Here is a 13012-nt window from a genome sequence, read left to right as displayed (position 1 = left end):
TACAGCAGTTGCAGGCAATATTCCAGCCACATCTAATCATGTTTTAACACTTAACAACCTATTTTCTTGCCCTAATCCCCTGCAGCAGCCGAGCTCCAGCAGTGGGATGCACATTGCTGAGCGCAGGCCGAGGCACAGCCATGAGGCCGCAGCCACACCACAAGCACCCGCAATCAAAGACTTTGGTGCCGTTTCAGGATCATCCCACTGCCCCACAAGACCTTGAGTCCATCAGGAAAACCAAACCAAGACAGAGGCCCTGGGAACAAAAACCCAAACATCTTAAATTGTACAGAGGAGGAGAGAAAAGGGGGCAGAAAACTCAGTGTCTCGAGTCTAGAGCCTTTCCCAAAGCATCTCCCACACCCAGGATTTATAGACCTGTCTGTTCTTTTATCTACATCTTTGTTTGTAGAACAAATTCTGTCGATGGCCGTTTCAAAACAAAGGAACCTCTGTCTGTGTTTACTTGACAGCAGCAGATTAGGACAAAATAACTTGTATTTCAGAAGGGGTTTTTTTACTTATTGTTAAGCCTCTGCTGCATCGAATCGCCAAGCAGAGAATCCATCTGAGGGATGATTTCTGGCACACATTGAGAAAGTTGGCTTTTGGAGAGAGCCTCTGAGAAGGGGATTCACATACCAAAATGAAATTACAAATGGGATTAACTCTTGGACTGTGACGTTATCCGTTTCTCCTTTTCATCCTCCTGCCTCTCATCTATCTTCATTTTGGTTTTGATCAGCTGCTTACATAGTTCAGAAGCCAAGAAAGCTCTGGGCAAGCCTGGGGCATTTTCAGAAGCTTCCCCTTGAATTGCAATACCTGAGGTTCAGTGCTGAGCTGGTCAGGACACTTGGGGAGAAACAGGAACAGCTCCAGCCTAGACTGGATTATGACCTGTGAGCTTTACCACTTCTCCACAATGCAACAGGACCTCTCCAATACAAATGACTTGTAAGTGCTTGGGTGCTGGGCTTGACCTCCCAGCTCTCTGCAGCCCCCAGTCCTGCAGGCACTTGCAGGGCCATGTTCACTTGCAGAGCATCGCTGCAGAGTCTGGCAGGACACAGGGAAACAAGGACCAGAGCAAACACAAATGGCAGGATCACCTCTGGGAAAGGCCACGGGAGCCAATGCTCACCAGCCACAGATGTACCCAAATACACCAGCTACACTGGTAAAGCAGCCCACACCCAGAGCATGTGGGGAGAGAATGCTGCCAGCTTGCAATGCAAAATTAATCCATTAATGAATAATGCTCAAACAGGCCCATTAAACCCAACAAGAGTCCATGTGCAAAGACAAGCTGCAGCATGGACCTGCCTCAGGCAGGGCCATCAGTGTGCTCCAGAGGCTTCCACACACAGCCTTCCACAGCCAGGAGATGTTCAAGCTCAGGTTCCAACCATGGCAGACCTGAGGCCACTCCTCCAAAGCCAACAGCCCTAACCCTGTCCAGGTTTGTATGAGTATCAGCCCAATTCCCTCTGTTACTCACATCAAGAGCTAATCAGCCCAGCATAATTAACCTGCTCTTTGAGCTCTTCAGACCAGCGTTGTGCCCTCAACAGGAATGAAAACAACCAGCAATATTTCTTGGATTTCCTTGGGACCCATAATGCAGGTTAATGAAATACCAGTTTGTTATTTAAACAGACCTGTTGAGACATCTCAGCACTAACAAGCAGCATATCAGTTTCTGTTTCCATTAACCCACACTAACTTCAACGTGCAGTCAGTGCTTCTCCACGTGAGCTCAGCATCACCCCAGCCAGAACAGACTTCTGAAGTCCCTTCCCTGATCTCCTGCTCCAAGTAGAGCAGACCTGGGGGTCACACTCAGCTGCCCAGAGCCTCAAGTCAGCTAGATGTGTTCTGAAAGGCTCCAAGGATGGAGTTTCCCCACCTTGACAGCTTCTTGGAGGCTTTGACTCCCCATTTCCCAGTGGCACCATGGGGGTTGCCAAGCATGTACCATCTCTCCTGCCTTGTTCCATAGGTGCAATAGCTGGGTTTTTCACCTCTCAGAGCCTCCCTCACCAGCCACAAACTTTCAAAGATGCCAGAGGGGGGTCTGTTGTGGCATTGACCAGCTCCTCTTCAGCCCCAATCTTGCACATGCCCTTTGGTTTTGGTCCCACTTTGCTTTCAGGGTTTCTCACCCCGAGCAGCTGTGAGCAGGGAGCCCTGCTGAGAGCAGATCCATCACTGTATGGGATGGCTAGTCCCTAGGTACCAGCATAGCAGGAAAAGCTGAAGCCCAACAGCCTGAATATGGTGTTAAAGAGCTAGAAAAAACCTCTCAGGTTGTGCTTGCCAAGTCCTGGGGATGAAGAATACAATCGTCTTCCAAAACAGCATCCTTCCTCCAGAGACAGGAGAGAGGATGCTTCACGTTTCAAAATGGTGTGTGAGACCAAATCCTCCTCAACAAGAAATACAGCAGCAGCCAAGTTTGCAGCAATTCATCTGAAGACAATACCTTGCTTGGTAAATCCATCCAATAGAGGAAGAAAAAAGGTTTTACACTGAATTTCTGAGCTTCCTAAGAAAGCAGGACTTTTCTTAGACAGTTACAGACCCAAGAGACCAGAAGTTTGAAACATTAGGGGACCTAGGTCATGTGGTCACTTTTTTCCTTCTTTAAAGGAGACCAACCCCTGAGCAGAGCCCAGGAGACCCATTGTGACCAGGACCTCAGATGCAAGAAGGTGAACCCATTTACACAGCTTGATTAATCACCTAAAGCACTAAGTGTGAAGGACTCAGAGGTGCAAGAGGTTTCTTTTGATCCAGTTCCAGGATTGTGATGACATTGTACCTGGTAAACTGGAGACACATAAGGATGGGAATCAGCAGATCTGGGTTCAACTGATGACAAGAATAAGGATAGGAAAAGCTACTGTACTCCAAGACATCCAGAATGGGGAAAATAAAGCTAATTGTCTTTTCACCACCATTTCAATAGAACTTTAGAAAGCCCTTTGGGGTGGGTCCAGGGGCTTCTGGAAAGAGTTGCTGCCTCTTCTCAGCTCAGGCTGGTCCCCACAGTTAATCAGCCTCTCTTTGATGTTCTTTCAGCTCTCCACAAGCTGCAGAGGACACTGGGACTCTCCTGGGACAGAAGGCAGCTGGAATAAGTGACATTGTTTATTCCAAATTCAGGACTCTTGGGATCCATCTCTTCAAAAGCCAAGTGTGGAGAAGACAATGGTCTGGGGGCTTCTGCCCCCTCTCCCCACATGCTGGTTCTCATTCTGAGAAGGAGGAAATCCCCTATAACCAGGTTTCACTCACCAGGCATCCTGGGAGCTGTGCTTGGTGTGGGGACTGGGACATTGACACAGCATCCTCTCTCCTCACAGGGGTAGGTACATGACCCTGGCCATGGGAAAACATGCAGAAAAAAACCCAAAAGAAGATTCTGACCCTGCAACCTGCTCCTGAGGGCAGCAGGCAAACACCAGTCCCTTGGATTCCAGCTTAATGGAGTCAGTAATGGAAACAATTAGGAGAGCAGAGAGGGAGAAATGCCAGGCACCGTGTGCTCCATCCACGAGGGAGAAAGCAAAGGCAGCTGCCACAGGCTGCACATTAATCTCTTGGAAAGTCAACTAAGCAGTTTACAAGCACCATTCAACTTCTAGAAACCACCACTTCAGTCCTTTCCTTCTGTAGGAAAGCAACTAGCACTTCTCAGAGCACTACAAGGAAAGGATGTAATGCCCTGCCCACCCCATCACCCCAAAAAACCCCATTCCAGGCAAGCCTGGGGAGCTGCAATCCCCCTGTGCCTTTGGTATGGCAGAGACCACCATGGTGGCCTAACCAAGACTATCTCAGCCTGCTCAGCAAAGCTCAATCTAGGCACTTCCCTCTGTGTAATTCAGCCATGCTGTTCCAGGCTGGGATCATAGAGGAGAAGGCAGGGCAAAGCTCAGTTCAATGCAGCAGAGTCCTCTCAGAGCAAGGGCAGGATATGACCCTCCCAGCAGGGAAGCTTGGCTCTTGAGCTGACTGCACATCTCACCAAAAAAAGGTGTTTAAAATAAAGTAACAGAAAGAACACTTGCTAAAAACCAGAATAATTCTCTTCCACATTTCAGTACCTCCAGGAAACCACAAAGGCCTTTTATTTTCCACTCCCTGCAGATCAAAACTGCCCAAAAGCACTGAGGCCTCTGAGCACCTGAGCCAAATCCTCAGCACACCAGGCCAGGTGCAGCCCACACCACTGTCAGCAGTTGAAGGTCTAATCCTGTCAGCCAGGGCAGCATCCACACTCCAGCACACACATCCCCACTGTGCCTGTACACCTCTGGATGTGAGCACAGCCAGCTTTCAGCCTCATGGCTGCAAAGTTGCCCCAGTGCCACCCACACGAAGGGCCAACGGGACCTGGGGCCATCCTGGCATCCCTGAAACGGGTCAGGAAGGAGCCTTTGGAACAGAGGCATCCAAGCCCCATCCTCCCTGCACCCCTGGCACTCATCAGCTGGAGCACACACGTGGGCTCAGTGAGCAGCACACAGGCTCACCTTCAGTCCGGATGGTGAAGGGCGAGTCCCCCAGGCGCTTGGCTGAGAATTGCCCTCCCAGCGATGTCATTAGGAAGCACAGGGTGAAAAATCCAATGCCCAGCACGAATATCCTGCAGGAGGGAAAGCAGAGCTGTAGTGAGGGACTGACTCACTCCTGGGACAGCCCCAACCCCTCTTCATCCCCTCTGCACAGCAGCCAGAGCCACTTTGTTTAAGGGAAACTGCAAGAGACAGCTGGGACTATCCCTGCTTCTTCCCCACCTGCTCCATCCTCATGGCTCATCCTACCCAGGAGTGCCTCGGCAACCTCAGCCCCACAGAGCACACCAGCACTTCAATCACTGCCAGACCCACACACACTTCATAAAGAGCCTTGAGATGCTTCTGCCCAAACCCTGGCACTAACCCTGCCTTCTGCTCTGACAGGCTGGCCTGGGAGCAGAGGACTTGTACCTCAGAGGGGAAAGCTGAGCCAGACCACAAGTGCCCTTACAGTGCTCCACTAGATCCAGTCCAATAATCAAGACCACAGGAACCACTACAATAAACAATACCCATTTTCCTCCTGGGAGAGTCCAGAGAAAAGTTCCCTCTGTAACTAGGCCACTTGTATTTGCCATTGTGTCCAGCACTGCCCACAGGGCATGGGCAGCCCTGGGCACAGCAGGATGAGGAAGGACCCAGGCACCTGCTCTCAGCATCAGGCAGCTCAAGAGCAAAAGCTTTCTTTCCTGTGCTTGCTGCAAGGAGGATCAGCCCTGCTTGCTGCAGACAGGCATCTAACCCCCATCCATCCTCCCACTCCTGCACATCAGCCCTGCCCAACTCCCAGCAGGGTCACCTGGCCAGAGTCTGGACAAGCAATTCCCAATTCCCCTCTCACCTCCCACCTAGTCAAGAGAAAACCCAGCACTCTGGGCTCCTCAGGATTAATAAACTCTGCCAGCAGCACACTCACCACCAGCAGAAACACTCACTAATCTTTCTGGAGCCCCACAGCCAGGTGCCCAGAGAGTTGACTCACCTGGGAGAGGGGATGCTCAAGTGCATCCATAAAACTGCCTGACACCCCTGTGCAGGCACTCCAGAAGCAAAGCAGCTCAAGTCCCTTTTATTTCTGAATGAGCCTGCCCTGGGGGGGTGGAAAGCAGACTAATGAAGCTATAAAAAGCATCATGCAGTCAGCTAATCCAGAATCTCGTCACTAAAGGCCTGGCTATAGGTAAGGCTGGTGTGCCTTATAAGAAGTGCCAGCAGGGCACAGCCAGACACTCCCCAGCAGTCACTGATGAACCACTACAGACCTCAGCCCCTCTCCCAAAGTACACCTTGGGGAAGGGCTTCCAGAGAGCAATAGTCCAGCTCTGGCAGGGAGGTGATTGTGGAGGCCACTGAGCATCCCTGATGCTGCAAAGCAACGTGGTGTCCCATAAAACACTTGGAAAGGGAGTGGAGACATCAGTCTGTTCCCATGGTCACATCCTGAGCTCAGCTACACAGAGCTGGCTCTGTAAAAGGCACTGGGGAACAGAATGGAGGTGACTGCAGCAAACAGCTTGGCCTTGGAGGGCTGAATTTGTCCTTAGGGCAGGAGGGAGGGACCCTGTCTGCTATGGCACCTCCCTGGCAGGAGAGGACAGCAGCACAGTAGAGAAAGCACAAGCTGGAGGAGGAGGTCAAAGCCCACCCTAGGAGCATGTCATGGTCCAAACCCACCCAAAGGCCCCATTCAGCTGCCAGCTGCACCCTTCCCCAAGGGCCATTTTAATGAAGCATCACCTGATTAAATAATCAGATCTGATCCTGTGCTCACTCTCATCCCTTCTATTTGCAATATCTTCATCATTATGCAAAAGCTTGTTTATGCATTTTAATCTTCCTAATTATACTCTGGCAAGGAGTGGTGGTTAAACACTGAGAGGAGAGGAAAGGAAAAGAGGAAGGGAAGAAAAAAGGATACACAGGTGATCTGTGCTCTAGCATCTCATTAGGAGACAAAATCTCTTTCATTTTGACTGGGTTACAGAGAGGACAGGGGAGACACTTAAGGTTTTTTTCCCTATAGAAAGTGAGGGGTCAGAGCCTAACTGGAGTGGAAGTGCTTGGGGGGGAAGCAGGTCCAGCCCAGCAGCAGTGCTGCAGGGAGGTGGCAGGGCTGGGCTCTCAGCCTGAGGACCCCATCCCTTCTACTTTGTGCTGATCTTCTCCAGGTGAATAAAAGCACATGGCCCTCTGCCTCATGCAGAAAACAAGCACTGTGCAGTAGGTAAAACATACCAGAGCTCAGATCTTCCAAACTGCCCATCAAATGCACTGAATCTTCCTGCCCCCAAAATCAAGTCTAACTCACTGAAAACCATGGAGCTCCAGTGACCAAGGAACAATTACTCTGCATGCTGGCTTTACCTGTCAACCCACATCACATGTTCAATTCATCACTCAGGCACAGTTCTGGTGCCAAGTCTCTCTCCACATCCTCCCAAAAGAAAATGTTCACAGTTCTGGGTTTTGGCTTGGTGCCCAAGAGGAGGAAGCCAAATTCTCCAAGTCTTCAGGGAAAATTGGAAGTGATGTCCCAGTCACTGCAGATTTTGGCCCACAGAACTGAAAGCTGGGTGCATTCAGGAGGGTCTGAGTGATGAGATGGGGAGGTGACAGGGGGAGGAAAGCCAGCAGCACCCAACAGGACAGGGCTGTGACACTGGGAATGCCTGCCCACTGCATCACCCAGCTGGGACCCACAGGGGGAACATTACCCAAGTGCACAGAGATGCCAAGGGCTACAGACAGGTAACATCTTTTATTTGACAAGACTTCAACACCTAAGTCTCCCAAGCCCAAAAGCTGAGCCACAATTACCAGCAGTGGCAGGCAGGCTAACAAAAGCTGCTCCCTCTCCCACGAACCTGGCTGTGCTCAGAGCCCAAAACTGTCACAGTGCTGTTGGAAATGACACTCAGCCATGGGAACTGTCCTCCACAACAGAGTGAATTCTCCTGCTGGCCAATATTACAGACACACAGGAAGCTTTGCTTTGCTTTCCAGCTGTTAGAATTGCCTGAACTCCCATATTCTGCAAAACCAAGAGCTGGGCAAGCTGGACCAGGGCTCCACGGTGAATTTTTGCTCAAATCCAACACTGTCACAAAGGAAAGAGCCTTTGCTGCTGAGATGAAGTCAGAGCCATCCTTGGGCATTTCTAAAAATGGTTCCTACACTGCTTTGCTCTCTCTCCCCTTCCCATTTGCTGCAGGCACTTTCACAGCTCAGGGCTTTGTATTGCCTTGCTAAGCATGTCTGGAGCATCATTAATGAAATGTTTTGGTGCAAAGGGTCAGGTTTCCTGTTTGTTGTTCGCTGCCAGGAGCCTACAGCAGGCAGGGGATGGCACCACAGGCTTCCCCAGAGCAGCAAGGTCTGCCCAGCCAGCCATGAGCACCCCATTTACAGCACCCATCCTCCCCTGCTCCTGTAGCTCATCCCCAATTCACATCAGTTGAGAATGCAGGGTGCTGATTTTAAGGGAGTAGAGCTGATTTACACCAGGTTCCAGCTGGAGCAGGGCAGTGCCAATGCTTGCCCAGGCTGGGCTGGGAGCAAGGTGACAAAGGATGGTGACATGGAGGAGTCCTGCTCAGCGTGACACTAACGTGGAGGAGATGCTGAGCTGGACACTGTGGGACAGCTGGGAGAGGGTCTTGGGAATTTCTCCTCTTACACAAGGAAAGCCTGACTGGTTAACAACAGGGTAAAACCTCACTGGTTCCAGCAGTGGTCTGCAGTGGATTGAGAGCAGAAGCCAGCCCAGGACATGCAGACAAGGCTGGTTCAGGTTCCCTGCTCTGCCACTGACACCAGGGACCCCTCTTGCCATCACAGCCCCTCATCCACACACATCCTCATCTCCAACAGGACTCTGGGATGCCCCCCAGCAGTTCCCTCCCTGTGCTCCCTCAGCCTGATCCCAGGTCACTGCTGAAGGTGGGCTTCCCTGTGCCAGGGGGGATACCCAGAGCATGGGGGAGAGGGATGCTCAGCCCAGTTACTTGCTCACTACAGATTTCAAGCACACTTAAGAAAACAAACAGCCAGGCAAAGCACATACCCCTGGGGTGTGGGAGTCCTTCCCACCTCTCTCAGTCATTTTCCACTCCACACTCACAGCAACCCCAAGCCATCACATCCCTGCTCTACCACCACTTTCCAACACCACCGTGGCTCAGTTTCTCAGCCCCAGGGCACTGCCAAGGGATCCAGCAGCAGGATCTCTCCAGGCAAGCAGCACAGAGCTCAGGCAGCTCCCAGGGAGAGGCAGACAACATCTCCAAACCTGAGCACAAGTGAATAGCAGCAGGCAGATCCCTCTGGTGACTCCCAGCTCAAACACAGAGGGAAGGGCTGGCAATTGCTGGGCTGGGCACATCCTACCCTGTGCTTTGCCCCTCTGCACTTCCCCCTTCTGTGGGTTTTTAGTCCCTCTCCTCATCATAAAACCAAGCAGTTATTGGTATCTCCCTGTGTCTCAAGCCTGGGAGTAACCAAAATGCATCTCCAGTGAAACAAGGAAGCAGGGAAGAGGGGAAGCAAAGGCATAGAGGCAAAAATGGGGAGAGTTACAAGGAAAAAAGCAAGAGGTGAGCACAGGCATGCTGAAGCCAGAGGGTGTCATGCTTGGATATCAATCCCAGCCCTGCTGCCAGTGCACAGTGGGTTTCAAAATGCCCATCAGCACCAGCAGATGAAAACCAGAGGAATCGATTCCCCCAGAGTACCAACATCTCCCAGAAAGGGATTAAAAAGAGACAGAGACAAGAGCCCTGTCATTAACCCCCAAATGATATCGGTGTGGGAAGTGATTTGGGAGCTGCCAGCTGGCAAAGTGCTGCAGGACCTGCACACTGACTGGTGGGCAAACTTGCCTGGACCCTGCCATCCTCACCTGGACCCCTCATATCCTCACCTGGACCCTGCCATCCTCACCTGGACCCCTCATATCCTCACCTGGACCCCTCATATCTTCACCTGGACCCCTCATATCTTCACCTGGACCCCTCATATCCTCACCTGGACCATGCCATCCTCACCTGGACCCCTCATATCCTCACCTGGATCCTGCCATCCTCACCTGGACCCCTCATATCCATGTCTAGACCCGTCATATGCTCACCTGGATCCCCGACACCCTCACCTGGACCCCTCATATCCTCACCTGGACCCCAGCATCCTCATCTAGACTCCTGGCATCCTACCTTGGGCTCAGTCCCATCCTCCCACGACTACCAGCTGCTCCCCCCGGGCCAAAAGTGCTCCGACACGCGCGTCCCCCCGCAGGGCCCGAGCCGGGAGAGGGGACAAGGGAACGACAACTTTACCTAAAGGGTCTCAAGGTGACGAGGCATCTTCTGACCATTATCTTCCCATCCGCGTTGACTGTGATCATCGTTCCAAGTTGCGGGGGGAGCGGGGAGGGGGCGGCCCCCGCACCCCCCACTCCCCCCCGCCGTCTCCTTCCCCCGAAGGCAGCTCAGCGGGCGGAGCGCGGGGCTCCGCGGGGGCGCATGGCGGGGAGCGAGCGGCGCGGGCACGTCCCGCCCGCCCTGCGTCCCTCAGCCCAGCCCGCTGCCGCGCCAGCCCATGGCCGCCCCGCACTGCCCCGCGCCGCCGCCCGTGCGGGGCCCGCCGCAGGCCCCGCCCCCAGGGCACGCCCCCACCACAGGGCCCGCCCCCAGGGCACGCCCCCGCCGCAGGGCCCGCCCTCAGTCCCCGCCCCCCACCGCAGGCCCCGCCCCAAGGCCCCGCCCCCCGCCGCAGGCACCGACTTCAGACCCGCCTCAGGCCCCGCCCAAGTCCCCGCCCCCGCCCCAGGCCCCGCCCCGCCCCCGCTTGGCCACGCCCCGGCCACGCCCCGGCCACGCCCCGGCCACGCCCCGCGGAGGCGGCGCGGTTGCGGGGCGCCATCTAGCGGGCGCGGGGCGCCATGCTCGGGTGCGGCGGCCCCGGGGGTCGCGGCAGTGGTGGGGACGGGGGCGCGGCGAGGTGGCCCCTCCGCGGCCGCAGCCCGGGCCGGCGCTTGTTAAACCCGCGGGCGCCGTTGCTCTGGGGGCCGTGAGGAGCGGTGAGCCCCGCGGCGCCGCGGTCTGGGACTCGATGATGTTCAAGGGCTTTTCCAACCGCAACGCTTCTGTAACTGTCTGATTCTGCCCTGTGATCCTGCCACCCCTGATCTGCTCTCTCCTTTCCCAGCTCCTGCTCCTCGGCCAGGAGACCCTTATCTGAGCTGTAAACCCACCCTAAACCCTCCCCTTTCCCCACTTGCTGCTCTCCAGAGCAGCCAGAGCCTTTCACTCGTAGCCCAGCTCGGTGCCACGGGGCTGGAAACCTGCCCAGTGCATGTAAACACACCACATGCCAGGAGCCAGCTGCAGCTCCCCAGGAGGCTGCGAGGAAAACAAAGCATCCCATCCCATCCCATCCTATCCCATCTCATCCCACTCCATCCCATCCCATCCCATCCCACTCCATCCCATCCCATCCCATCCCATCCTGTCCCATTCTGTCCCATCCCGTCCCATCCCGTCCCATCCCACCCCATCCCATCCCATCCTGTCCCATTCTGTCCCACCCCATCCCATCCCATCCTGTCCCATTCTGTCCCATCCCATCCCACTCCATCCCATCCCATTCCATCCCATCCCATCCCATCCCATCCTGTCCCATTCTGTCCCATCCCGTCCCATCCCATCCCATCCCACCCCATCTCATCCTGTCCCATTCTGTCCCATCCCATCCCGTCCCCTCCCATCCCATCCCATCCCACTCCATCCCATCCCATCCCATCCCACTCCATCCCATCCCATTCCATCCCATCCCATCCCATCCCATCCTGTCCCATTCTGTCCCATCCCGTCCCATCCCGTCCCATCCCACCCCATCCTGTCCCATTCTGTCCCATCCCGTCCCATCCCGTCCCATCCCACCCCATCCCATCCCATCCTGTCCCATTCTGTCCCACCCCATCCCATCCCATCCTGTCCCATTCTGTCCCATCCCATCCCACTCCATCCCATCCCATTCCATCCCATCCCATCCCATCCCATCCTGTCCCATTCTGTCCCATCCCGTCCCATCCCATCCCATCCCACCCCATCTCATCCTGTCCCATTCTGTCCCATCCCATCCCGTCCCCTCCCATCCCATCCCATCCCACTCCATCCCATCCCATCCCATCCCACTCCATCCCATCCCATTCCATCCCATCCCATCCCATCCCATCCTGTCCCATTCTGTCCCATCCCGTCCCATCCCATCCCATCCCACCCCATCCCATCCTGTCCCATTCTGTCCCATCCCATCCCGTCCCCTCCCATCCCATCCCATCCCACTCCATCCCATCCCATCCCATCCCACCCCATCCCATTCCATCGCACTCCATCCCATCCCACTTCATCCCATTCCATCTCACTCTATCCCATCCCATCCCATCCCTTTCCATCCCACCCCATCCCATCCCATTCTGTCCCATCCCATCCCATCCCATCCCGTCCCATTCCGTCCCATTCCGTCCCATCCCATCCCACTCCATCCCATCCCATCCCATTCCATCTCACTCTATCCCATCCCACTCCATCTCATCCCATCCCATTCCATCGCACTCCATCCCATCCCACTTCATCCCATTCCATCTCACTCTATCCCATCCCATTCCATCCCATCCCTTTCCATCCCATCCCATCCCATCCCATCCCATCCCATCCCATCCCACTCCATCCCATCCCACTTCATCCCATTCCATCTCACTCTATCCCATCCCATCCCATCCCATCCCATCCCAACCCATTCCATCCCATCCCTTTCCATCCCACCCCATCCCATCCCATCCCATCCCATCCCATCCCATCCCATTCTGTCCCATCCCATCCCATCCCATCCCGTCCCATTCCATCCCATCCCACTCCATCCCATCCCATCCCACTCCATCCCATCCCATCCCACTCCATCCCATCCCATTCCATCCCATCCCACTCCATCCCATCCCATCCCACTCCATCCCATCCCATTCCATTCCATCGCACTCCATCCCATCCCACTTCATCCCATTCCATCCCATCCCATCCCAACCCATCCCATCCCATCCCATCCTGTCCCATTCCGTCCCATCCCACTCCATCCCATCCCATCCCATCCCACTCCATCCCATCCCATCCCACTCCATCCCATCCCTTTCCATCCCATCCCAGCCCATCCCATTCCGTCCCATCCCATCCCATCCCATCCCATCCCACTCCATCCCATCCCATCCCACTCCATCCCATCCCTTTCCATCCCATCCCAGCCCATCTCATTCCGTCCCATCCCATCCCATCCCATCCCACTCCATCCCATCCCAGGGAGCACAGAGCAGGGGGCTATGTGAGCCCCAGTGTGGGGAATCTTGCTGTGGGATGAGACCAACCCTCCCCTCAGCT

General features: G+C 54.6%; 1 protein-coding gene across 5 annotated transcripts in view; it reads right to left on the bottom strand.

Annotated features, from left to right (window-relative positions):
* Nucleotides 1-10150, bottom strand: part of MGAT5B (alpha-1,6-mannosylglycoprotein 6-beta-N-acetylglucosaminyltransferase B) — a 67215-nt gene extending 57065 nt beyond the window's left edge. For all 5 annotated transcript variants that reach the window (XM_062010759.1, XM_062010763.1, XM_062010760.1 and 2 more), the window contains exons 1-2: nt 9920-10150; nt 4545-4657 (exon numbers count right to left, since the gene is read on the bottom strand). In XM_062010759.1, coding sequence (XP_061866743.1) covers nt 4545-4657; nt 9920-9987 — 181 coding nt within the window. In that variant the 5' untranslated portion in view covers nt 9988-10150. The remainder of the gene's footprint in view (nt 1-4544; nt 4658-9919) is intronic.
* Nucleotides 10151-13012: the final 2862 nt, after the last annotated feature.

The sequence above is a fragment of the Colius striatus genome, chromosome 18, assembly GCF_028858725.1.
Source record: "Colius striatus isolate bColStr4 chromosome 18, bColStr4.1.hap1, whole genome shotgun sequence".
In the NCBI taxonomy this organism is placed as follows: domain Eukaryota; kingdom Metazoa; phylum Chordata; class Aves; order Coliiformes; family Coliidae; genus Colius; species Colius striatus.
This window is presented reverse-complemented; position numbering and strand designations above follow the sequence as displayed.